The 25,000-nt window shown below is 35.4% G+C and overlaps 2 protein-coding genes across 4 annotated transcripts in view; both read right to left on the bottom strand.

Moving 5' to 3' along the window:
• LOC135214494 (uncharacterized) overlaps positions 1 to 9,219 on the bottom strand; it is a 21,150-nt gene extending 11,931 nt beyond the window's left edge. Inside the window, exons 1-2 of one of the 3 annotated variants that reach the window (XM_064248867.1) lie at positions 8,637 to 9,219; positions 457 to 550 (exon numbers count right to left, since the gene is read on the bottom strand). In XM_064248867.1, coding sequence (XP_064104937.1) covers positions 457 to 517 — 61 coding nt within the window. In that variant the 5' untranslated portion in view covers positions 518 to 550; positions 8,637 to 9,219. Of the gene's footprint in view, positions 1 to 456; positions 551 to 7,898; positions 7,945 to 8,636 lie in introns of those variants that run through there. The other 2 variants (XM_064248868.1, XM_064248872.1) reach the window with 2 other exon arrangements.
• A 3,645-nt stretch (positions 9,220 to 12,864) lies between these two features.
• LOC135211191 (galactoside alpha-(1,2)-fucosyltransferase 2-like) overlaps positions 12,865 to 25,000 on the bottom strand; it is a 17,269-nt gene continuing 5,133 nt past the window's right edge. The window contains exons 2-7 of the mRNA XM_064244410.1: positions 21,564 to 21,857; positions 20,929 to 21,042; positions 19,262 to 19,347; positions 18,490 to 18,582; positions 16,986 to 17,142; positions 12,865 to 13,526 (exon numbers count right to left, since the gene is read on the bottom strand). Of these exons, the coding sequence (XP_064100480.1) occupies positions 13,321 to 13,526; positions 16,986 to 17,142; positions 18,490 to 18,582; positions 19,262 to 19,347; positions 20,929 to 21,042; positions 21,564 to 21,857 (950 nt within the window). The 3' untranslated portion in view covers positions 12,865 to 13,320. The remainder of the gene's footprint in view (positions 13,527 to 16,985; positions 17,143 to 18,489; positions 18,583 to 19,261; positions 19,348 to 20,928; positions 21,043 to 21,563; positions 21,858 to 25,000) is intronic.

Raw genomic sequence — 25,000 nt, 5'->3', positions numbered from 1 at the left:
AAACGAAAAGCAAAAAGAAAAGCAAAACGGTAAAACACTGGTAAACGCAAAGCAAAAAGAAAAAGCAAAAAACGGCAAAAAAACACCTGGCAAACGAAAAGCAAAACGGCAAAACACTGGCAAACGAAAAAGCAAAAAGAAAAGCAAAACGGCAAAACACTGGTAAACGAAAAGCAAAAAGAAAAGCAAAAGGTATAAAACACCTGGTAAACGAAAAAAGCAAAAGAAAAAAGAAAAGCAAAACGGTAAAACACTGGTAAACGAAAGCAAAAAGAAAAGCAAAACGGTAAAACACTGGTAAACCAAAAGCAAAAAGAAAAGCAAAACGGTAAAACACTGGTAAACGAAAAGCAAAACTCCCAAAGCAAAACGGTAAAGGCAAAAACACTGGTAAACAAAACAAAAGCAAAAAAGTAAAAGAAAAGAAAGAAAGAAAAGAAAAGACAATTCACTCACTTCCAAAGAGTAAAAGGGTTACTCCAGTGAAGGCAATGACGAGGCCCTTTTTGGTAATCATCTTGCTCTTGAATAATACACTTGGAAATCACACCTGGAACAAGAATTTAGTAAACAATTAAAGACTGTCAAAATACTTCCACGTGCACATTTCTTAAGTATCCTGCACTGCAATAAATATAAAATATATTGGTCGGTGTTCAACTTATTTTTCAAGGTATGGAGTATATAATTTAATATATTACATAATATATAATTATATATGATTATCATATATAGAGTTATTACTTTATTATGATATATATATATAGAATACATATATATATTATATATATTATATATTTATTACATATTAGATTATATAATATATATATATATAATATATATAGATATATATAATATTTCCTGAGAGTATATATGTGATGTAATAATATTTATATATATGATATATATGTATCATATATATTATATATATATATATATATATATATATATATATATGTATATATATATACATACTATATATATATATATATAGTATATATATATATATATATATATATATATATATATACATACATATATATATATATATATATATATATATATATATTTATATATATATATATTTATATATATATATATATATATATATTTTATCAACTAAAAATTCCCCTTCGATACACATATAAAAATATATCAATTCCGAGGTAGAGCGAATTAGATATAAAGGACATTTGTAGCTCGGATGATATACTATATATATATATACTATATATATATATATATATATATATATATATATATATATATATATATATATATAGGTATAGGCTCCTGTGCGCACCAGGAGGGTTCGAAAACCAAAAACCACTTGAATGACAGCTAGGAGATAGGAGGCTGGAATTACATATTACACAGAAAAAACACGAGTCACGCGACGTTGGAGGGAGTTAAAATTATGTGTGTGTATATGTATGTATGTAGTATGTATGTGTATATTATATATATATATATATATATATATAATATATATATATATATATATATATATATATATACATGTAATATATATTGAGCTCATCCGTTCAGTCGTCTCTAACAGGAAACTTGTACATTTTAATTGCAACTTAAATGCAGCAATAGCCTTTCCAATGTCAGACAAAATATCTCTACTTCACCATTTGAGCTGGATTTTCTTATCAAAATTCCAATATGCGACCTTTTAGGTTTACAAAGCCTTGAGGCTCTGCATGACTTTCATATTTGAGGAACATAATATTCTGCATCTATGAGAGTCCTTGACGGGTAGGATAACTTGACTTCAATCATTCTTACATCATCACTCACAACACAGGTTCTTGAGTCTCATGATCTTAACATCCGGGGGATGTAGATACTCCAGGAATACGTTTCCATTGTCTCCTCCACAAAAATATTATATAGTCGTCAATTGACAACCGTCAGATCTCTGCTTCTCGTTTTCCTGTTTCATCCTCGGAAGTAAAACCTTCAACACTGAAAATAATTTTTATTCTTCTCCACTTCATCAAGATGCCTATTCTGCAAAGGTTTGGGTAGATCTACGTATAACTAAACTTGACGCTTTCAACCTGGGTTTGCATAATCTAAAACCTACAAAATAAGAGCAGTACAAACACTCATTTGGTTTCCTGAACACCGTAGTTTTGTACCGAATAATAATTCGCCTATATAATTCAATAAATAACGATCTGTAGACAATGTCCTTCAGATGGTCAAATGATTGAAAATTCTTTTGACATTCTCTGTGGGCCTAATTATTTTAGTTTAAATTATTCTAAAGGCTTTTTGGTAGTTATCCAGAAAGAGAAGCACATTCAAAAACGCCCTTGAAGCGGGTAGGTCTGATGTTTTCAATTTGAATGTCGTTTTTCCTTTAAAAAGAAACGATCTTGCCATTCATGTTTTGTTTGTTTGCTTAAAACAAACAAAAGAAACATGCTATTAATGTTGCACGAACACCTATATTCTCGAAGGCAAAATGAATCACAAACACCAATATTCTCGAAGGGAAAAGGAATCACGAAGACCAATAGTTTCGAGGGCACGAGGAATCACATAGACCAATATTCTCGAAGGCAAAATGAATCACAAACACCAATATTCTCGAAGGCACAATGAATAAAAAAAGACCAATATTCTCGCAGAAAAATTAATCACGAGGACCAATATTCTCGAAGGCACAATGAATCACAAGAATCAATATTCTCGTAAGCAAAATGTATCATGAAGACCATTATTCTCGTAGGCAAAATGAATTAGAAAGACTAACATTCTCGAAGGCTGTTTAAAATGACTCATGAATCAGCAGAAGGTATACACCGTCGCAGTATATCCTTTTAATAGGATTGGTTTAATTCCAGTTTTATTATATACCGCCCTACGTACACCTCTCGAAACAGAAAAGGACGAAAGCCGCGTACACCACCGGGCTTAGGAGAACTCCAAACCAGACTATGACGTCAGCGTTGCCTCTCGGAAAGTTTGTTTCTGAATTTCCTCATAAGTACTGTCCCCGCTGACAGTGTGATAAAAAAAGAACGTCCATGATTTCCCTATGACGTCGTCACACCAAGCCCTCCGAAACACACATATTTGTCCTCCTTGTTCCCCTGTTTCGTGTATTTTTTTTTATATTCGCCTTTCTGCTGAAAATTACTGCCTAAAACAACAAAACATTACGTTAATTTCTCTGTCTATAAAAAAAAGGCCACAAATAACAAGAAACGAAAGTCTTCTATGGCTATAAACAATATCTTAGGCAGACGAATGTCAAATATGAAAAACAAATTACTTTGAATAAATACCACGGCATATATCAAAACAGTATAAAATCAAACATACATGCAATGAAAATCACCATACACATACGTATATATATGTGTGTGTGTGTGTGTGTGTGTGTTCATCAGTTAGGCTTAGAGAGACCAAACTATTTAAATATCCATCCTACAAAGTGAATATAAATTTTCAGTCATGATGCTCGTTTTTCTCTAGTGCTTTGCACTAACACCAATATCATTGTAATAATGGCTGTCAAGTTTTATTGAAAGCTTCACGAGGTCGAGCAAGGACATAAAAAAGATCGTCGAAAGATGCTTAGTTATTTTTTCCTATTCAAACTAGTTATTTGCCCATATATCCAAATGTTTAGCTGACTGATACAGTGCCCAAGATAACTTAGCCTAATTTATACTGATGGCATTTTCGATTACCCTCGTCAAACGCTGCTAACGACACAAAATTATTAGGTACTAATAGTTCTGGTTATGGCAAGGATACAAATATTCCATCCTGCAATCAATCAATAAGTCCTTCACTAGGAGGCTGCTTCAGATATCAAGACCTCCAAATAGGAAAGAAATAACTTGTTCATGATAAAGTGTCCTTATCCCAAATTTAGAGTACATGAAATACTAAGAGCTAATGTCAATAAGGACCTGAAGTAGCCGCTAACTCCTTTCGAAACTGGAGTGTACTGTATCAGTGCATTTCACTGTTCGCATAAGTCACTGCTTTCAGTGCTCAATATTAACAACCAATCTACGAATCTACCTGAATACGATAAAATGGTTCTTCTGTTAATAACAAGGAGAAAAGGCAGAATAAGTTTGGAAGTATTCAGTAAACATATTGCTCTGATACTAGAATCCGAGTTACTAGAAAATAATGAAACTAAGACGTTAATTGGAACTAGAAACAGTCCTTGCTTCTTTAAATCTAACAACCAATATATATATATATATATATATATATATATTATATATATATATATATATATATATATAAGAGCCAGTTTGTTCGGTGACAATAACTATTTCAACATACTAAGCAAGAACAACATTTCGCACGCAGGCGCTGTACTACAACAGTAGAGAGCAATTACTTACTGAAATATCTAGCTTAACCTTAGCAACTGTTAGTGACATAATTTGTCGTGTTGATGAAAGGGCAACAAACGATATACAATAAATGAATATTTGCCCGTGTTCCTCTGACTAAATCATTTTAGACGTATACAATGCCTAAAAAATTATTACTAGCGAGAGAATACCTCACACTAAACTCCTCAACTATAAATAAAAAAATGAACTCGAACACACTGACATACTGAACAAATACTTGACTTCCCTGGCGGCCTAGTGTGAGCCGAAATAAAGTCGTGATTTTATTTTGAAACCATTTCAACCTCTTCAAGGGTAAGGGAATTCAAGATACCACTCTCCACAGATTGCTTTCAAGAACAAGAATTCATGGTAAACACGTCCTGTTTCACCTAAAATAGCTTCTTAAACGCGACCAAAACCTTCTGGAACTTGACTGTCACCCGGATGCAAAATCCGTTATTTATTTATTAATTTTTTTTTTTCTTTTGGCCATGTCCCAAAGTTAAGTAGGGCTAAACGATTTACATACATCACGCAAATGGGTGAGAGAAATATGTTGAGCTTATTTTCAAGAAGATTCTATGGTTAGGTTTTGAGATATGGCGTCCCGATTTTCAGGGAAGGTTCATTATTCGGTTACAGTTCGGGAATATGCCACCCGGATTACCTTTCATAAAGATTCCTGAATGCGACAAAATCTACCGTGAACGTGACTTATCGTTCGGATTACCTTTCATACAGACATCTTGAACGCAACCATAACTTAGTGAGCCTGTCATGGTAATTGCTTCATAGCAAGGAATTACGAGTTAAAGGAAAGGAAAGCGCATCTTTGAGAAGTTCTGCAGCAAGGGGCCATTCGCGCAGGTGTTGGAGGCACCTGTTCTCAAGATGGTTCTAAAATCGGCAGGAGTTTTGTGGAACTTGACAGGCGCCGACGTGACGTGAGAAACGCCGCGATTTCTTATGCAATACCTCGTCTAGATTCTTCTAAGAAGTTCCGGTAATCTCGGGAGTCTGTGACGTTCGCCGTAGGCCCTACCCCCAGAATGCTGTATAAATATGACGGATGAAGTAGGAGAAGTCAGATCATCAGTAAGAGCAACAAATCAGATTATCAGTGAGAGATCAGCAGCAGAGATCATCAGAGTGAGATAAAAGAAGAAGGACGAAGGATCAGAGAGAAAAAGGCACCCGAGAATTGGTTGAATTCTCGTCAAGTCGTCGTCAGGAGTGGACGACTGAGATATTTCGACGTTGAGCAAGACTTCAGAGAAGAAACGTCTGCTAGAGGTTTTGGGGAGTTCCTGCCCTTCAAGTATCAAGAGTAGACGTTATTTTCTGCAATACGGAGGCAAGAGGGCGTCTACAATTAGAGTTCTCCTTTTGTGAAGCCATCGCTTCGAGTTGCAAAACTGGTCGGCAAGCACTTTCATTACCTCACTGTTCCCCCACTTCATGCAGTGTAAGATTTTACCTTTTTTATGTAAACAGGAGACACCATTCTGCATTTATCTTTGTTAGTAAGCTTGTAAATAAACCTTTGTTGTGTTAGTGTTTCTTTCTATATTCGTATCGCCGGTTTCAACTGTTGGTGTTGAATTCTTTTTGGATATAATAATATCGAACCTGAGGTGGACCTCTCTCTCGGTTCGTAACAGAGCCTAACATCAACTTCTGAACCAGAGGCCACAAATAATAAAGCAAGTTCCGTGAAACGTCATCACTGCTGTGAGGTAATGAATTCCATGACGCTATATGTCAGCAGACCCAACTCCTACAGCACAGCCCAAACTAAGGCGATCTCTGCTTGATTTTTATTTTTCTCAATCTATGGTATGCATCCAAGGTTAGTTCAGTCACAATCGCCTTTGAACCGGTAGCATCCATAAGAATATCTCACAGTATATGAAAGCAGTAACTCCATAAAAATAATTAAAGTAATTTCACAATGTTATTTTCTCCATTAAAAGCAGGAGGTTTGCATGTAACTTTGTAAAAAGTTTTTACTCTCAGATACTGGAATGCATAACTTCTCTCGAGATTAGCACTAATGAAAATATGCTATAAAATTAATGATTCCAATCTCCTGAGAATACTCTACTGACGAGGTGAAGGTTGTTGGAAAGGGCAGTTAACTCGACGTTAACTATAGTCCCCGTTTAGCACTATCACCTGATGAAGACACTAAAACAAAATATTTCGAAGGCCTTGATTCTAACGTATTTCGGTTTTAATTTCGTTTTTTTTATTATTAACTTACGACAAACAAATATAGGTGAATTTATATGGCAAAATAAGATTGCACCCTCAGGCGACTTTCCAAATTTCAGTGTTGAAGTTATTGCTATTCATTAATTACATTTCTACTCTAATCCACTTTCAGGAAGTTTTTTTATTTTATGTAAGATTCCTTGTACAGCCTTATACTTGGGCTCTTACCAAGAAACGATGCATCACAGTAAATTTTTTTCAACGTAAGAATAAAGACAGCATTAACGTAATTAATTCCTGAAACGTAACCGCAACAAAGTATACAGTAACTTATTTTTAGTCTTTTAATTACGCCCGTAAAGTGTTTATTTTGTTACATTTTACATAAAAGTAACAAGAAAATGGTAAATGTGCTTCGAGTGAAATCTGAACTCATTGCTTGAGGCATGCACTTCACTACTGAAGGAGAGTAATTCTTCAAAATCCTTTAGAATGCATGAGTCACTTTTATAAGCACACGCCGTTCAGTACTGTATTATTGTCCGTTTAAGCTGCCAGGCAACATAGAATCACTTTCCAGGTGCTGAGAAGGAACAACAATGACACTTTGTAATCGTCTTGGCGGTGGATATATGCTAAAGAGCTCCTATTTAAATATCATATTCATGAGCATGGCGTGTTGAGATAAAGTGACGTCATGCCTGTATGTATATTTATAGTCTTCAAAACGTCTTTTTAGTCAGTGAAAACCAGTGAAAACATGTGAACTTAAATGTCTATATTTTGGCTAGGTTGTGACTAAACACGTACATATTTTACACAAATAACATATTTATTGCACACAATTAAATAATACCAACGTCGGCAAACCATGCGAGTCCTTGCGCAGTTTTACTCAGGCTACATTTCATGCTATACTTAAGCGTGACGGTCGGAACCTAACCTGTCGAAGTTACAACTTACACATACCTGGCCGTTTAGTTTCCATCAGATATGATTTCCTGTTTGAAATACATTTTACAATTTTATCCAGAGCTTGTACACACGAATATGAAACAAACAAGCTGCGACTGTTACCTTACTGAGCATATTTGCTAAGTTCAACACCCACATAAATGTGGAGAAACCGTCGAAAGAGATAGCCTAACGCAGACTGCACTCAAATCAATGCCTAACAAAATCCTTATGCACTAGTGTAAAATACCGAATGGCCCGGCCTGTACCATAGCGCGACCACCTTCCCGAAAATCGGTAATTATGGCCTTAATTTGTGACTTGAGAGAAAAAAAAAAAACTTACTTCGAGAATAAAGTAGAGGTCTCATCGAGGTGTTGCTTCGACGGACGCTAGCTCTTGACTAATGCCTATCCTGGTTTACAGGAAGTGTTAAAGTACTTTTTCGGAAAGGTGGTCGCGCAACGGTATAGGCCAGCCATTCGGTATTTTACCCAATGTCTTGTTAACAGAAAACTGGGTATATTATAACTAGAGATTGTTATAAAATGGTTTTATTTTAGCATACTGCACATTATATGTAGGCTACTCGACAAGACGAATGGTAGACCTAACATTCTAAGCACTCCATACAAGCGCCAACATAGTACCGTAGGCTAAGTTTCTAGACTTGATTCATTTGTGCGAATAAAGTGAAATTATCATGAATCTAAATTTCATTACTATTATACAGTGTACTCATACATGTATAATCCTAGCACCACTGTAAATGAACCAACGACACTTGGCTACAAGTATGCCTAGGCCTATCAATGGTATAACAAAAACGCGTCAGATTCCTTAAAAAACGCTTGTTGATAACATAATGATATGCGTATTTTGCAGCAATTGCCTGGTTTATCTTTAACAATCAGTTTATATCCAATTTCCTTTCTTTAAAATCAAATAGGCTACTAAAGCTTAACCCCGCAACCATAACCATCAGCCTAGGCTAACGAAGATACAAATGTAAAACTACCTACTATATGTATCCAATGAGTCCACACAAGCAATATCATTAATCCGGCCAGAAAGAGTACTTACAATTGATGTAGTCTTCAACTTAGCAAGATGCAGCAACGATTGGAAACGGTACACTGACAAGAAAAACATTTTGTCGACACTACTTATTACGTCGCGCCAGCCGACCAACACCGAATACCGAAACAGAAAACACTGAAGTCATGATCATAACCTACACAATGATTCTTCTCCCGAAACATGACACACTATAGTTCCTTGTAATAAAAAAAAATCATCATACCTTTGTAGTGACTGATTTTTTAAATAGAATGGGGATTTTAAATAAAAGAAATATAAATAATAATTTCCAGGGTAACCATTTTCATCGATTAAATTGACGAAGTAACCGATCACTCATACTCTCCGTTCGCAGAATTTCATTAGGATTTGATACTGTGTTTTCACTGCTGGTTAAACGCTTAAAAAAAATGTTTTAACACTCTTATGAACCTTAGAAAATATGCTTTGAGTTATTAGTACAGTGGTGAATATTAGCTGCATTTTTTTCTATGGGGTGTTATCAAATGTGTTGGCCGAGGGAGAGGGAAACGCACTCAGTAGGCGTCCCAGCCGTTTCTGATTGTTAACTCAAACTCCCGTGTTTTTCAAACAGGGTTGCCAGGTCAGCCGATTTCCGGCTAGATCTAGCCGATTTTGGCAGAATCTAGCCGGAAAATATTTCATCTAGCCGATAGCCGGAAATATCAGCCGATTTTCCCAGCTGCCTAGCCATTTTTTAGCCGATTTTTAGATTTATTGCTATTATTATTATCATTGCTAGTTTCGAAGAATAAACCAAAGTAAATATTCCAAAAGTTGGCAGTTATTGTGGCTTTTAACCATATAAGGATATATATTGTCTCCCAGCATTGTGGGAGAGGCTAGATATGTGGCTGTGATACCAGAATCGATCATTTTGTCTCATTGAAACGATACTGTATTTAACCATTTATAGGTATATGATTCGCAAGCATAGCAGAATATACAGTGAATCTCAAATTACTGTATATTAAGTAAAGATGTATAACATATATTAGCATAATCATTATAAACTTTATTCTAACCGAATAAATAACACTGTCGGCTACTATAAATATAACCTTAGTAAAATGGAATGAAACAAAGAACACAGTGAAATTTTGGGCTGAAGTTAATGAGTACAAAGATGCAGCAAATATAAATCCTTATAAAGAACTTGCAAATATTGCTATAACAATGTTGAGTTTGCCCCATTCAAACGCTGAAATTGAAAGGGTTTTCAGTCAAATGAACCTGATTAAAAACAAATTGAGAAATAAAATGAAAACAGACACTACAAATGCATTACTACATATACGTTATGGTTTAAACCGTATGTCAGAAACTTGTGTGTCATATAATTTTCCAAATGAAGTGCTTGATTTAATTCCTTCAAATGATAAGTATCGAAGTTCACAAGAAAGCACAATTGATCAACCTGGACCATCAAGTACCGTCACCGACGAAGCAGATATTGAGGATGATGATGATGATCTAAACATTATAATTGCACAAACTATGTTAAATAAATAAAAACAAAGTTGTGCAGTAATTATGATACACTGAATAATTTTTTTCTATTGTAGGGATTCAATTTGTTAATTACCATTTATTGAACAAGTAAATATTTTCTTTAGATTAGTTTCAATTAAACTGAACATGTCACTTTTAGTGCCTTTGTTTACTTTCTGAGCTCAAATTGAGAGGATATATATATATATAATATATATATATATATATATATATATATATATATATATATATATATATATATATCTATATATATATATATATATATATATATATATATTTGGTTTTACTTTATTAGCATGGAAAATTATATTTCATTGAAACATATCTTTGATTTTAAACAATTAAACAACATTTTTCTCCATTACTTTCTAAATCAGAAATGCTTATTTACTTTTGAAACTTTGTTCAGAATTTAAAAAAAAAAAAGTAGTTTATGATGATTTAAATGAAAAGCATGATTTTGTAAAAAGTATGAAGAAAATAACCTTACAATAAAGAAAAAAAAAATTAGCCGGTTTTTTTAGCCATTTTCTGTTAAGTCTAGCCGGAATTTAGCCGATTTTAGAGCTTGAGTTAGCCGATTTCGGCGAAAGGCATCTGGCAACACTGTTTTCAAAACTTTATGGCCAGACATATGAGAGCTGGTGGTCAGTGGCCTGGTTAAACTATTTTGATAATAATATAAATTCTTATACCTTGAAGTGACTGATAATGTGAGCAAATTATTACTACAGTTTACGTTTACCAGAAAAGTGTGTCAAGTCTTGCAGTTACCATTTATATAGAACTAGATACTTCATACACTACATAACAGCTTGTCATTCAGATACGTAGATAATGCAGTAGGTAAGGTATTTAATTTTAATGACTGAACAATAGTAACATACAAACACAGGCCACTAATGATACATTTAGGCTTGGACTTTCGACCTGTGAGTAGTTTAAGATTAATTGTTGCCGTTACACACAATCATCAGTAGCACCGTCATCAGAAGTAGCTAATAAGGTGTCTACGGAAATGATAAAAAGTGGTGGAGCACAGACAAAAGTAAAGTCAATCATAGACAAAATAAACGAAAAGAGGTTTATGTATGTGTGTGTGTATATATATATATATATATATATATATATATATATACATATATATATATATATATATATATATATATATATATATATATATATATACTATATATACATACACAGGGCGTAAAAAAGCATCACCTCAACTGGCTTGCAGCACCTGTAATGCACAGTTACCAAATAAATAAAATATTAGCATATTAATATGTACTACAGTATAGTATGTAGCTATTATAATCAAAACTTATTTATTCATATAAACATTATTAATTACCACTATACGCAATATCCAATAATACACTGAATGCATTCAGGATACAAAACGTACAATCATAATAAAATTATAGTACTGGCCATACATATGAAATATTAAACCAATCTGCTGAATAATATGATTTCAGATATCAAAACGCAATCCAATCATATAACTTCATACCAAAATTTTATACATAAATGGCAAGAGACATCTTAAATTCAAACTTATCTATTTATTAGTTTCTTAAGCACTCATGGTGGATATTTCTCATCAGTTTCTTAAGGAAGAGTTTTCCAAAGGAAATAAAATCTGACTCTTTATAACTCCAAAGTCACATTAAGTTATGTATCAAGGGCAAAAGGCAGGAAATCCTAGTATTTCAAAATTAAAATCTCTTCTTTTATTATAAACTTTAGTTCGAAATTTATTGTTAATAAAATTAATATAGACATCTAAGAAGGATGATGATTGTGTATGTGTATGTATATATATATATTATTATAGTACGCATATATAGACCATATATAAATATATATATATATATATATATATATATATATATAATTTTATTTATAATAATACATACATATATGTATATCAAGAGCCAGCAGGAAAAAATGAAAAGCAGCTGTACCTAGCGCTTTCGTGTATTCTTGATACACCTCATCAGGGTACAATATATAAAAGAATGAAAAACAGCTTCGAAATATCAAAAGTAAACATAAAAACAAAAAAGTAAAATACAGAACAATCAAACAGCCTAGTCAAGAAGCAAATGGTCCACAGCCTAGAATTACACTTAAAGGACAACAACAAATGGAAATGGAACTACTAAGGCAGTCAATTACATAGTTACGAAGTTGTCAACAATACATTTCGTAAGCCAGTTACTTAGTTTATATTGTCCGTTGCTAATATTAAAAACACTACTTGACTTATATTTTATTATACAAGATTCTATAATGTTTCTTTTAATAATGTCTCTACACAACAAATTTCCTTTGAATTGTTCCTGATGAGGTGTATCAAGAATACACGAAAGCGCTAGGTACTGCTGCTTTTCATTTTTCCTGCTGGCTCTTGATATACAATCTTCACGTGTTACTTGTGATCGGTAATTAAACAAAAACAAACCATTATATGGTAATATATAAATGTGTATATCTATATAAAAATATACAATTATACACTACTACTGTATGTATTATATTGTATATATATATATATAATTATATATATATATATATATATATTTCTATATATATATATATACATATACATACAGTAAGCATGCCATAGCAAAGTAGGTACCTTAAGTATTTGTTCATAAAGAAAGTAACCCTGGGAAACGACTCGAAAAGCCGCATTCTTTCAAAATCTTTCTCCATTGACAAAAAATGAATAAACATTCAAGGGGAAGTTCCCATATTATCATTTTTGGACAATATGTTCTCTAGAAACTAAAACTGGCAAGACCTGGGTTGGAATCCGTGGCGAAAAACGACTCGCTGCTTTTTCCAGAAATCCCTGAGGTATTGATTCAAATACGTTCTGAACAAGGTCTCGACCCCACAGACCGATTTGCTCCCTCAAAACTGTTGGATTCTCGGGCCACATTGTGACCCAAAGCCACACGCACATAGACCCTATCGATGGTCAAGAAGTTCATTTATTCAGATCTAAATACATGTATGGAGATAGGTGCTCGGCTAATCAATCAACTTCTTTCCATGAGTAAATCGTTGCCGTTACTCCATCCAGTTTGATGACTTGGATAAGACTACCATTTTTATTTATTTACTTTCTTTTCAAGTATCAGTGTGACGGTAAAGGTACAAAGAAATCGAGGTGTCCGAGGTCGTACCAACTCTTCTGGAATAGGAAGTCGTGCCTGGCAGTAAGGTTGGGGTAGACCACCTCCCCGCCGGCGAGATAGCCGCACCAGAATCCAAAGCTCCCCACTGTGATGATGCTGTGGTTACCGGAAGCCAAAAGGGCCATGTCTAGTTCCGGGGGAGACCCTGTAATTGCACACAGAATTTAGAACTGGTAACTTCATAATGATAATGAGTATTTGATTGAAAAACAAGTGTAATTATCCTTTACAGGAAGTTAGGTTCACCTTATACTGCCGGTGAGATTGTGTGACACAATTCCTTTTTTTTTTTTCTATACCCATTTCCTGTCCTCTGTTCCAACCTCCTTACTTACTTCTTTAGTTTTACCTTACTACAGTTTCCATCTTTCATTTAACAGCAGGACCTCGGCCGAGCTTGATGTGGGTCGAATATGTGGCCCCGTGACCTCGTTGAATTACATAATAATAAAAACGTTACGTAACGAGGCACATGCTAAGACATTTTGCCAGGTACTAAGCAACATAAGTCACCCAACAGACACCTGTAAATGGGTTTATATTAAAATAAGTATCATAACAAGGCTTATTTACTTAGCACGCAAATATAGCGCCAGACAGTCACTGCCTGTGACAGAGTACAGGAACAACTCTGTCAAATGAAGCTGTCAGTTACCCCGTCTTGGAAAAGGTCGTCTGAAAAAACATTTTTGCCAGGTACTTCTCACCTGTTAAACAACTGCACTAATAACTTATAAATAACTACACTAGAAGATCATCGCCTGCCATACACCTTTACCAAAGGAGAATTCTTTTGAATTATTTCACCCTGGTGAGAGGATGATTACTTCGGTGAGACCCTTCCGTCCTTGACTTCTGTGATGCTATATAGCTTGAAGGATAACTGACTCCTATCTCTATACCAGGAACATAGTTCACAGCTTTCGTCAACAAAGGCATACTGGGTGGGGGTGGGGGGGGGGGGGGCGGTTTGGCGAACACGCCCAGTTCTTCCCTCCTCGCCCAGTCCAAACACCAAACACCAGTCTTCCACTTGTGCAGCTGGGCCACAGAAAGAGAGAGGGTATCTTTCATCTGATTATCTTTGCATGTTTTAATCCTAGTAGGACGCGGACTACCTCGTCGAAGCCGCCATGTTTTGATGGAATACATTTTGCTGGAGAAACAAATGCTCCTAGTTTTCTCTCCTTTCTCTCTTCCCCCCCATCCAAACAGCAATCCACGATGGTTGTCTCAGTCCCTTTTCGTCCGATTCGCGCTTCCACCAACTTATATGGTCAGAGGGAATTATTGCAGTAAAATTCATCAAATTCATAGGTCGTGTGTAAAAAGATATATATACCTATACATACATTATATATCTCTAAAAAAATCACCATAACGTGACTGGAATATCTGAAGTAATAATAGTCCACACTTATGTAAAAATGTGTATTAAAAATACATGAAAGACGGGAGCTTTCGTCTACTTGACCAGTAGACCTCATCAGCCGTACTGATTTTTCTTTTCAAAAAATATATACAAAAAAGTTACGAAAGACAGGCAGGACTCTGGAACCGTCCCCAAGGGAGATAACAACCAAAACAAACTATCTCCATCACGTTATTCCCTCGTTCAAATGTCTGGCCAAAAGACGAGCCGATCGTCGTGGTTGAACTACCTCCTCTGTGTGTTCGGCTGTTCCCTCGTCCAAATCTTCTGCATCGGCACCTGCAATGGGAGTTCTTCCTTCCAATGCCTGGGCAGGAGAAAGAGAGACAACCTGGGCAGTAGGAGTGGTGCAAACAACATCTGTACTAATACTTACAGTTTTAAGAACCAAATAATTTAAAAATGCATCCTCTTGGGTAAATGATTTGTTAAAGTCAAACACGTTTAAAACATTAATAAGAGCCCCTTCAACTACTCTGCGTCTACTTACATTATTATCTTTGTAAATTACTCTCGCTCCTTCCCAGTCAATTACATGCCCTAACTCCAACGTGTGTCTGGCAACTGAACTATATTTCGATCCCATCCTACATGATCGCTTATGCTCCTCTAATCTTATACCTAATCCCCTGCCTGATTCCCCATAATAACACTTATTGCAATCTTTACACGGTACCACGTAACCCCAACATCATCTTTCCTTTCTTTTTCATGATTCCTAATCAGCTTTGATTTTAACGAGGTATTATACCTAAAAGCTATATCCAACCTATTTTCCCTATTCTGTTTTAATAAATGCTGCACCCTTTCCAAACTATGATGATAAGGAAGCGGAATAACACTGATTAACTTTTGAATTCATATTTCCCGTCGGTGGATTATAAAAAGTTTTTTCTAAGCCTTGGTAAACGCTCAATAAAATATTTTGGGTAACCCAGTCTCGTAAAAACCTCTCTTATATGTTCCATTTCCTTGTCCATGTACTGTGGATCACAAATCCGAAGCCCTCTCGTTACCATGTTGACGATTACATTGGATTGTTTTATACGTTGGCTATGGTATGAATAAAAAATGAATGTACATCTCTGCGTTGGTGTCTTTTCTATATACACTAAATGTAAAGTTAAAAGTAACAGGGTCATGGTGAACCAGAACGTCCAGAAAAGGTAAATTATTGTCGACCTCAAATTCAACAGAAAAGTTAATGGATGGCATCAAATTATTAACAAAGTCTAAAAAACGGTTAAACTGAATAACACTACCTTTATAAATCAAAACCTCAGGACAACGGCTAACCAAATCAGCTTCAAATAATTCCATGCATAAATTAGCCAACACAGGAGACAAAGGTGACCCCATAGCTATTCCGAAGTTTTGTCGGTATCCCTGCCCTCTGAAACTAAATACAGTTGAGCTAACGCAAAGCTTAATCAAATCAATTAAAATGTCAACAGGAATTTGTGGATTAAAGGATGCATTTTTAAATTATTTGGTTCTTAAAACTGTAAATATTAGTACAGATGTTGTTTGCACCACTCCTACTGCCCAGGTTGTCTCTCTTTCTCCTGCCCAGGCATTGGAAGGAAGAACTCCCATTGCAGGTGCCGATGCAAAAGATTTGGACGAGGGAACAGCCGAACACACAGAGGAGGTAGTTCAACCACGACGATCGGCTCGTCTTTTGGCCAGAACATTGAACGAGGGAATAACGTGATGGAGATTGTTTGTTTTGGTTGTTATCTCCCTTGGGGACGGTTCAGAGTCTGCCTGTCTTTCGTAACTTTTTTGTATATATTTTTTGAAAAGAAAAATCAGTACGGCTGATGAGGTCTACTGGTCAAGAAGACGAAAGCTCCCGTCTTTCATGTATTTTTTAATACCCACTTTTTTTACATAAGTGTGGACTATTATTACTTCACATACATTATATATATATATATATATATATATATATATATATATATATATATATATATAATATTCATTTGCCAAAATTCTATTAAGAGACAGAAAGAGGTTGGCGGAACTGGAGCGATATGCAATCAATTCTTTGGAAATAGGAAAAGCTAGAGAATTATTTACCTCAGACCTGTAGTTCAGAGTGCATATGTGTGACCCCTAGTCAAATTTAACTGAGAGAGAGAGAGAGAGAGAGCAAACTCTGTTGCTTACCTGGCGTATAGAGCACGTCCGAATAATCGGCAAAAGCCTTCTTGACGTAATCCATGTCGTCCGATGCCACGAGAAATCGAACCTTCGGAAATTTATTTTTGTAGTGGGCCATTGCTCGCTGGAAGTAGGCGTATTCGGGCATCTTCGATTGAAACATCTGGAAGAAGGGTCCAGCTTCAGAAACGCTGTCATCAATTGAGGTTCAGCATGGGGGTTAGCCAATATTTTCAAATTGTTTGTGAAACAAATATTTTCATTACATTCATGCCGCAATTTCTGAAAATTTATTGCAGCTTTTTGGTGGAATGTGAATTGTCAGGTTTCAGGTATATTTGTATTTTTATCACTTGTCAAATTTGGTAGTTTGTTCTTCCCAAAACTTAGACTGGAAAAACGCCTATTTTTCTCTTAACCAGGCTACGCTCACGAAGTGAGGCGTTAACTTTAGAATTCAGCGTTTTTGTCAGGAAGCTTTTTTTATGTATATATATATATATACTATATATATATATATTATATTATATATAATATATATATATATATGTGTGTGTGTGTGTGTGTGTGTGTGTGTGTGTGTGTGTGTGTGTGTGTGTGTGTGTGATGTGTGTGTGTGTTATCGTTATTCTCTTCACTCTGCATATATCGGTTTTTCATACACGTCAGATCAATTAAAAGCAACAGTGCTCTGAGCTTGAAAGTAAACTTTGGTGCAAGCACTAGAAGGAATGAATATTGAACATCCTAAAGTGAAGACTATTCAGTCATGTTTAGAAGTTCTTCTCCTGCTTCCGTTTCCTGACTTATAACCTTCATTTTGTAGCAAGGCTGATCTTAGGGCTAAACACTGCTCTTCCTCCTTTCCCTTTGCTTCTTTGTTTTCTTCGGGCCAGAGATAGATATGGGGACTTGGCTGGCAGTCGTACTAGCCATTACATTAACTGCAAAGTTTTTAGGGAGCGAATTTTTGGCAAGAGGAATGTCTATATTTTGATGTTTCGTCATAATAAAGAATGAGAATTATTATGCAATATTAATTTCCCGTACATGCATGTGTCCCGTGGAGTTCGCGCAACTGTTTTCTAAAGCAATATAGTTTCCCATAAAATAAACTCTATTTTCTTTGGTGTCTTCGTTTCTTCCGTTTTCTGTCTTACTGTAACGAATTGACACCAAGTACTGAGATTTTTACTGTCTGAAAATTTCTATTATCAATCTACAGCAAGTGTCAGGAGTTACTAACTTTTGCGTCTCAAGGTGTTTTTGGATAATGATGATGAATATATATATATATTATATATATATATATATATATATATATATATATATATATGATATATGGTATATAGTATTTTTTTGGTATCTATATATATATACCCCTTTTAGTAGGTGTATATATATATATATATATATATATATATATATATATATATATATATATGATCCCAAAAAGAATGTTTGAAATATAAGTCAAATCTAAATCTTACCTTGCGTTGCTGTTTCTTACCTTTATAAAATTAATATAATCAGTTCTCCTTACATGAAACCCCACAATCACTTCTGAATCATTCCTTTTGTGCTGAGTCCAGAAGGCTTTAACCTGCAGGAAAAGAAAAGAAAAGAAAAAAAATGAGTATAAAACACAGAGTATGAAAAACAGGAGATTCATAATACAAAATTACTCACGATGTCGTCAAGGCAATGCTGTTCATGTTACGAAAGGAAATACTTGGAAAATATGCCAAGATTTCCTGAAGCTTAACAATTTCAGGATTTACTTTCAGTAGACGTCAGGATTACTTTTACAACAAAATAATCAAAATCAAATTTTGTGATATATTGGAAAAATATTAAAGAAATTGGAAGTTTATGTCTCTCAAAAGGTACTTATAATTCTGATGGAAAAATACACATTCATTCATTATGTATCATATGTACTTAGTATTCAGTTTTAAAATTAAGCTAACTCTGCCCAAGATGGAAGAAAGAGAGCATAAATGGAGGAGGTGTAGTCAAAGAAAATGAAGTAATAGAGACACGCTGATAAGTAAAACACTAAATAAAGGAATATTAAAGTTATAGAGAGACCACTACAGCTTTTAAGAATAATCCAATTCATGAATCTCAATTTTAAATTGTAGCTACTCTCATAAGTCCAATGCCAGATGGCTGTTAAAACTATATATTATATTTAAAGAGGCACTGTCATTCTCATGACAGGAGGAAGCAGGGAAATGAAAGTGGGAAACTGGGCGGTCCTTAAACATGAAGTCACTAACCTGGTTTTGGATATCTTTCGAAAAAGTGAACTCCTTTATGATGTCTTCTCGAAATGTATTGAAGAGCTGAATTTCGAATGGATGGCCTGCAATAAAAAAGAGAATACCTTGACAATACTGATGGAAACATCTCTTTCTCTCCATCAAATATATATATATATATATATATATATATATATATATATATATATATATATATATGTATGTATATATATATATATATACATATATAAATCATTTTCATCATTATAGGAGACTTGAAAAATATTAAAAACCTCCTCGCTTTCTGTAAGCAAAAGAGTAATGTTTTTAAAGTACTGATCTCTCATGGAAAACGTTCAATGAAAGGAAAGTGTCAGGTAACCACCCATACCCCAGCTGACCTTTCAAGTAACCACGTATACAGCCAAGAGCCTTATGGGTAACCAAACCAGAAGTACAACTGACCCCAGTTAAAAGTAACTGTCTAAAGGCATTCAAACTCGAAGTCAGTCCCCTTAAGATAAGGCACTCGGAATGTTTTGGAGAGCGACAGCCATATTAAGCCGTGGGCTTATGCCGAAGGGTGGCTGTCTGTGACTCCCAGCTAAGTGCCCAAGGCACTACAAATACCCAGATACCCAATTATTTCTTCTAGGCACAGTGGCTGTCAAGATGTTACTTTAAACATCAACTTAATAGCAACGTGCTCCCTAGCGTATAATTCCCATTTGCCTATTTTTGTTTGATTACAACAACGAAAAAATAATTTGAATTTTGTTCATAGAAAACTTGACAGATAGTGTCTACGTTTTCGAGATTTATATAGCATTCCGTGAACGAAGAAGATAAAATATAATTAAAACTGCTTTTGATGAAAGGTATCCGTAACAGGGACGGCAACCGTAGATTATTTCTACGCTTGGAGAGTTAGTTAACAGTTTCCCATCACAGGTAAATAAGGCAGGGATAGCAGACGCACTGCATCCAAAGAGGCTATAAAGTGGCTTTAAAATCATCTTCTATTTGTAGCTTTCATTTATCCTTCCCTGTGACTCTTTGCAAAGATCTGGTTGGTCAGTTAAGCGCAATAATGACCCCGTTTATTGGACTCTGCTTGTCATGGTACGCCAGTCTACGTAAATCCTCAAAGATTGGTCATTAGTATGATTCTGGACAGTTTTCCTTGAGATACAAGGAGCTAAATTTGTGATAGAATCTCACTCTGAGTATTGATTCTAAATCACGTTTAATCACTTCCCAGTTAGTAAGAGACTAGCCGTACACAATAAGGGGCTCTTTAGCGGTCTTATAGTTCCGCGATGGACGAGTGGTTTTCGCGCTCGGCTACCAGTTCGGTGGTCCGAATTTCGATCCTCGGCTCGGCCAACGCGGAATCGGAGGAATTTATTTCTGGTGATAGAAATTCATTTCTCGACATAATTTAGTTCGGATCTCATAATAAGTTGTAGGTCCCGTTGCTAGGTGACCAATAATGGTTCCTAGCCACGTAAAAATATCTAATCCTTCGGGGCAGCCCTAGGAGAGCTGTTATCAGCTAAGTGGTCTGGTAAAACTAAGAAATACTTGATTTATAGGTCTTATACATGCAACCCCATGGCCAGAACGAAAACAGGTTCTCTCTCTCTCTCTCTCTCTCTCTCTCTCTCTCTCTCTCTCTCTTTTACCTATTAGCAAAAATCGCTTGGCTCCGAGTAACCCTGCTGCAGCGGCTTCGTAGCTTGCGTGGTTGATGATGCTCACATAATCAGTTAGAATCCACTCGGAACGATTGAAAGGTCCTGAAGTAAGGAAAGTACTGTCATTTAGGCGACAAAACTAAATTCCTTCCGTAATTTATGCTAATATGCATTCATATTCTCATAGGCAAAATAGTGTTTTATTTATACAGCTATTTCTGGTTCGAATATCAGCTGACTGGTGGTAATTGCATGAATAATTAAAAGAAGTAAATTGTATGTCACAGTAATTTCTTGGCTTGATTTTTTTGCTTACGACACATTTTCAGTATTACAGATAATGCCCAAGATAAAAACAGAAAGTTTACCTGGAAGAAGCTTTCTGGAAATAGTGTGAAAGTCTCTAGCAATATTAGGAATGTCTTTACCATTTGCCCCCGGATACCAGAATAGAGACATTTTACTCTAGACAAGTCTTGAGGGAAGTATTAGGGAAACTCCGTGAGTCTTCTGGACTCACAAATGTGGATGAAAGTACTAGCTCAGAAGAAACCATATTAAAGCATTAAAAGCAAAGTTTTTAAACTTCGACTCAAGCTACTAGAACAGAGCAGGAGACTTACCTGGAAGAAGATTCATGGAAATATCGGGGAATATGTTTATCATTTCGTCCCGCATACCGGGATGGAGCCTGACTGTGGCTCCGTAGATGCGTCCAAGAGCTAAGAGAGTGGCGTATTGGCCCATGAAGTTGCCAAGGCGACCCAGAGGAATGGATGTCAACACGGGTAGCTGGAGGCCTTGCCATTTCTTGCCCGTGTATTTGTGCCATACTCTTCGTGCTATGGCAACGTCCGGTAGGGGTTTCCTCGTGTTGAGCTGGTCGGCCTCTCTCACCTCTTCTTCGGATGCATTCCCTAAAGGCCAAGGGAAAATTAAACATGGTTGGGCAGGTTACCTGGACTCGCAATTACAGAAATGGCCTTTTAAAATGATATCTCTAAGAACTCTTCTAGGTTAGAGAAATGTTGCTTATTGTTTTACCCTTTTTTTATTTTTATTTTACCAGGATGACTTTTTTCCCCCTTTGGTTAGCTACTCAGGGTCAGGATGCACTTCTATATATATATATATATATATGATATATATACATATATATATATCATTATATATATCTATATCTATCTATATATATTATATATTATATATATATATTATATATATATATATATATATATATATATATATATTGAGTCGCATTTCCACCCACCGAGAAGAGAGAGAGAGAGAGAGAGAGAGAGAGAGAGAGAGAGAGAGAGAGAGAGAGAGAGAGAGAGAGAGAGAAGTTTCTTACCTTACAAATGTGAGAGCTTCCTAAATACCACGTCCTTGGAAGGCCAGATCTGTTGGAAATGGAGATCATTTTAATACTATTCTCAGCCTCAGTAATAAATGACGACCGCACAAATTACGAACAATATGTACAGACAAATATGGCGGGCGAAAATGAACTGTTAACAGTTACCTATAAGTAAATGAAAAGGTGCAAAGAATAGAATACTTAAATATAAAATTACGCAAAGATTTCTCGAAAGCACTTCATGATCCACCGTCTTTGTAAGAGGGAGCGAAACAAAACTATGCATTTTCTTTAACATCTCCATCTACGGATGAATCTACCAAAGTAATAGGAAAAATAAACACAAAATAGAAAATTGCATTAACTTGCTATTTACTGTGAAACAACCGATAGACTTTAACGTAGAGCACTATGATCCGAAACACAACTATACATTTTCTTTAATATCTCCATCTACGGAAGAATCTACCAAAGTAATAGGAAAAATAAAAACAAAATAGCAAATTGCATTAACTTGGTATTCACTGTGAAACAACCAATAGACATTAACGTTGGGGGCACTATAATGCAGTGTCTTCTGCACCATTTACACAGAAACTGAAAATCTACAATTTACAGCCTTGCTGCAGTACAGCAAAAGTGCCGGTGAAATCATCTAAGTACACAGGGGGCAGAGTTAATTTTATTACTTTGGTATCACGAGTTCACGTCATATCAAGCAAGGTATAGTAAGGAACCACAGCAGAGAGATAAGAACTGAGCAGACCAAGTTATGCATTTTGCAGCGTATTCGAGCTGGGTTGCAGTTAAGGTTTATGTAAAGGACCTCTAGCGAATGTTTACAAATGCTCGTAAGTCTTCTGCTTTTATTATCATAATGTACAACTGAAACCAGAGGCGTTCTCAAACTACTTAAATACAATGTGATGTTTTGGTTCCTATTTCTGGTATGAGAGACCGATTTCTCTACCTTGTACGTCATCTAGTTTGGCCGATTCATTTGGTACTATTAGATTTACGGCTGTTTGCCAACTGACCCAGCCAGAGTGTAAAAAATATGGTTGTGGGTGGGGTGGGGTGGCGGTATCCGTCCTTGAGAGTAAGAATCCGACTGGCGTAAGACTAGCTTGATAATAACAACTAAATCAGATATCGCTGAACTTAATTGTTACATCGGAACGACTTTAGACTTTGCCGTTGTATTACTTTTGAGTCTATTATTTTCATCCATATCCATAAACTATTTGCCTCCGTTAAGTCGTAGCAAATGTCTCAGTTGCTTGGTAGAAACACCATTACACAATAAAATCAACTGCAGAGAGAGAGAGAGAGAGAGAGAGAGAGAGAGAGAGAGAGAGAGAGAGCCACTCGATTTTCTTAAAATGTCTCTTTTTTTATAATATATCAATTAATAAATTTACCTACCTACAAAATCTGGAGCAAAATAAAAGTAAAGCTCAGAGAGAGAGAGAGAGAGAGAGAGAGAGAGAGAGAGAGAGCCACTCGATTTTCATAAAATGTGTCTATTTCAATATATCAATTAATAAATTTACCAACCTACAAAATCTGGAGCAAAATAAAAGTAAAGCTCTGAATGAAAGAGAGAGAGAGAGAGAGAGAGAGAGAAAGAGAGAACCATTCGAATTTCATAAAAGTCCTCTTTTTGAACATTCTTATTTACTCACCTACAAAATCTGGAGAACAATAAAGGCAAAGATTAATCACACACATGTAGTAAAACTACAGAGTAAAATATTAATAAACCTGAGGCAAAGAAAAATAGCAAAATAGCAAGACAATTCACTCACTTATACAAAACGTAGTGAACAAGAAGCCAGCGAAGAATAAGAAAAGGTCCCGTTTGGATATCATCTTTAACGCACTTCAGAATCACGCCTGGAATAAGTAATGAGCAGAATTATCATTAATCACCCTTGGATAGAATCCTGCAGTGTTGGCATGCAGTCACAACTACGTAGTAAAAGTAAATACACAATAGAATAACCCTCGATGATGGCTCCCTTATCTGCACTTAATACACAATTGCTCGCTTCTTTTTCAGAACGACTAAATCACGCATAAGTCGAGATAAAATCGCACAGGAGCTAATGGATATGCAGAGATAATATCGAAATTTGAACAGCAATGGACATGGGATACAGTAGCCGTCGAGTAAACACACCGAAATGCCCAATCTCATGAAGTGCTGAAATCACTTTCGTTGGGCACCTTGTATAAATATACATTGGAATGTGGAAGACCTGTGAACGCTTTTCTACTGGTCGAAAAAATACAGTAGATAAATTAGTTTTCACATTTAAGTTTATATAAGCATTAAGTACAGCACTGAGTACACTGGTGATGAAATAGTTACAATTAGGAATCCAGCCAAGAAATTACAATATCCGGATTCTGTATTCGATAATCCATTCAGAGAGGCAAATAACTTTTCGTGATAACAAACATGGACAGATTATAAAAAGTAATTCTCTGAGTTCCATACTTCCATTACAATTTCAATATTGCATAGAGTTCATTTTATTTTTAATTCTAAATTCGGATGCATTTTGAGAACTTCTGTCTATAATGAGTCCATGTACTTATAGACTTCCATACTGCATTTCCATCCTGATAACTTTGCTTGGAAAATATATCCCACCGATTGTAGCGAGTCTAAGACTGCATAATCTTTAGAGTATA

The sequence above is a fragment of the Macrobrachium nipponense genome, chromosome 19 (genome assembly GCF_015104395.2).
Source record: "Macrobrachium nipponense isolate FS-2020 chromosome 19, ASM1510439v2, whole genome shotgun sequence".
In the NCBI taxonomy this organism is placed as follows: Eukaryota; Metazoa; Arthropoda; class Malacostraca; order Decapoda; family Palaemonidae; genus Macrobrachium; species Macrobrachium nipponense.
Note: the sequence above shows the minus strand (reverse complement) of the source record. Positions and strands in the feature narration are given on the sequence as shown.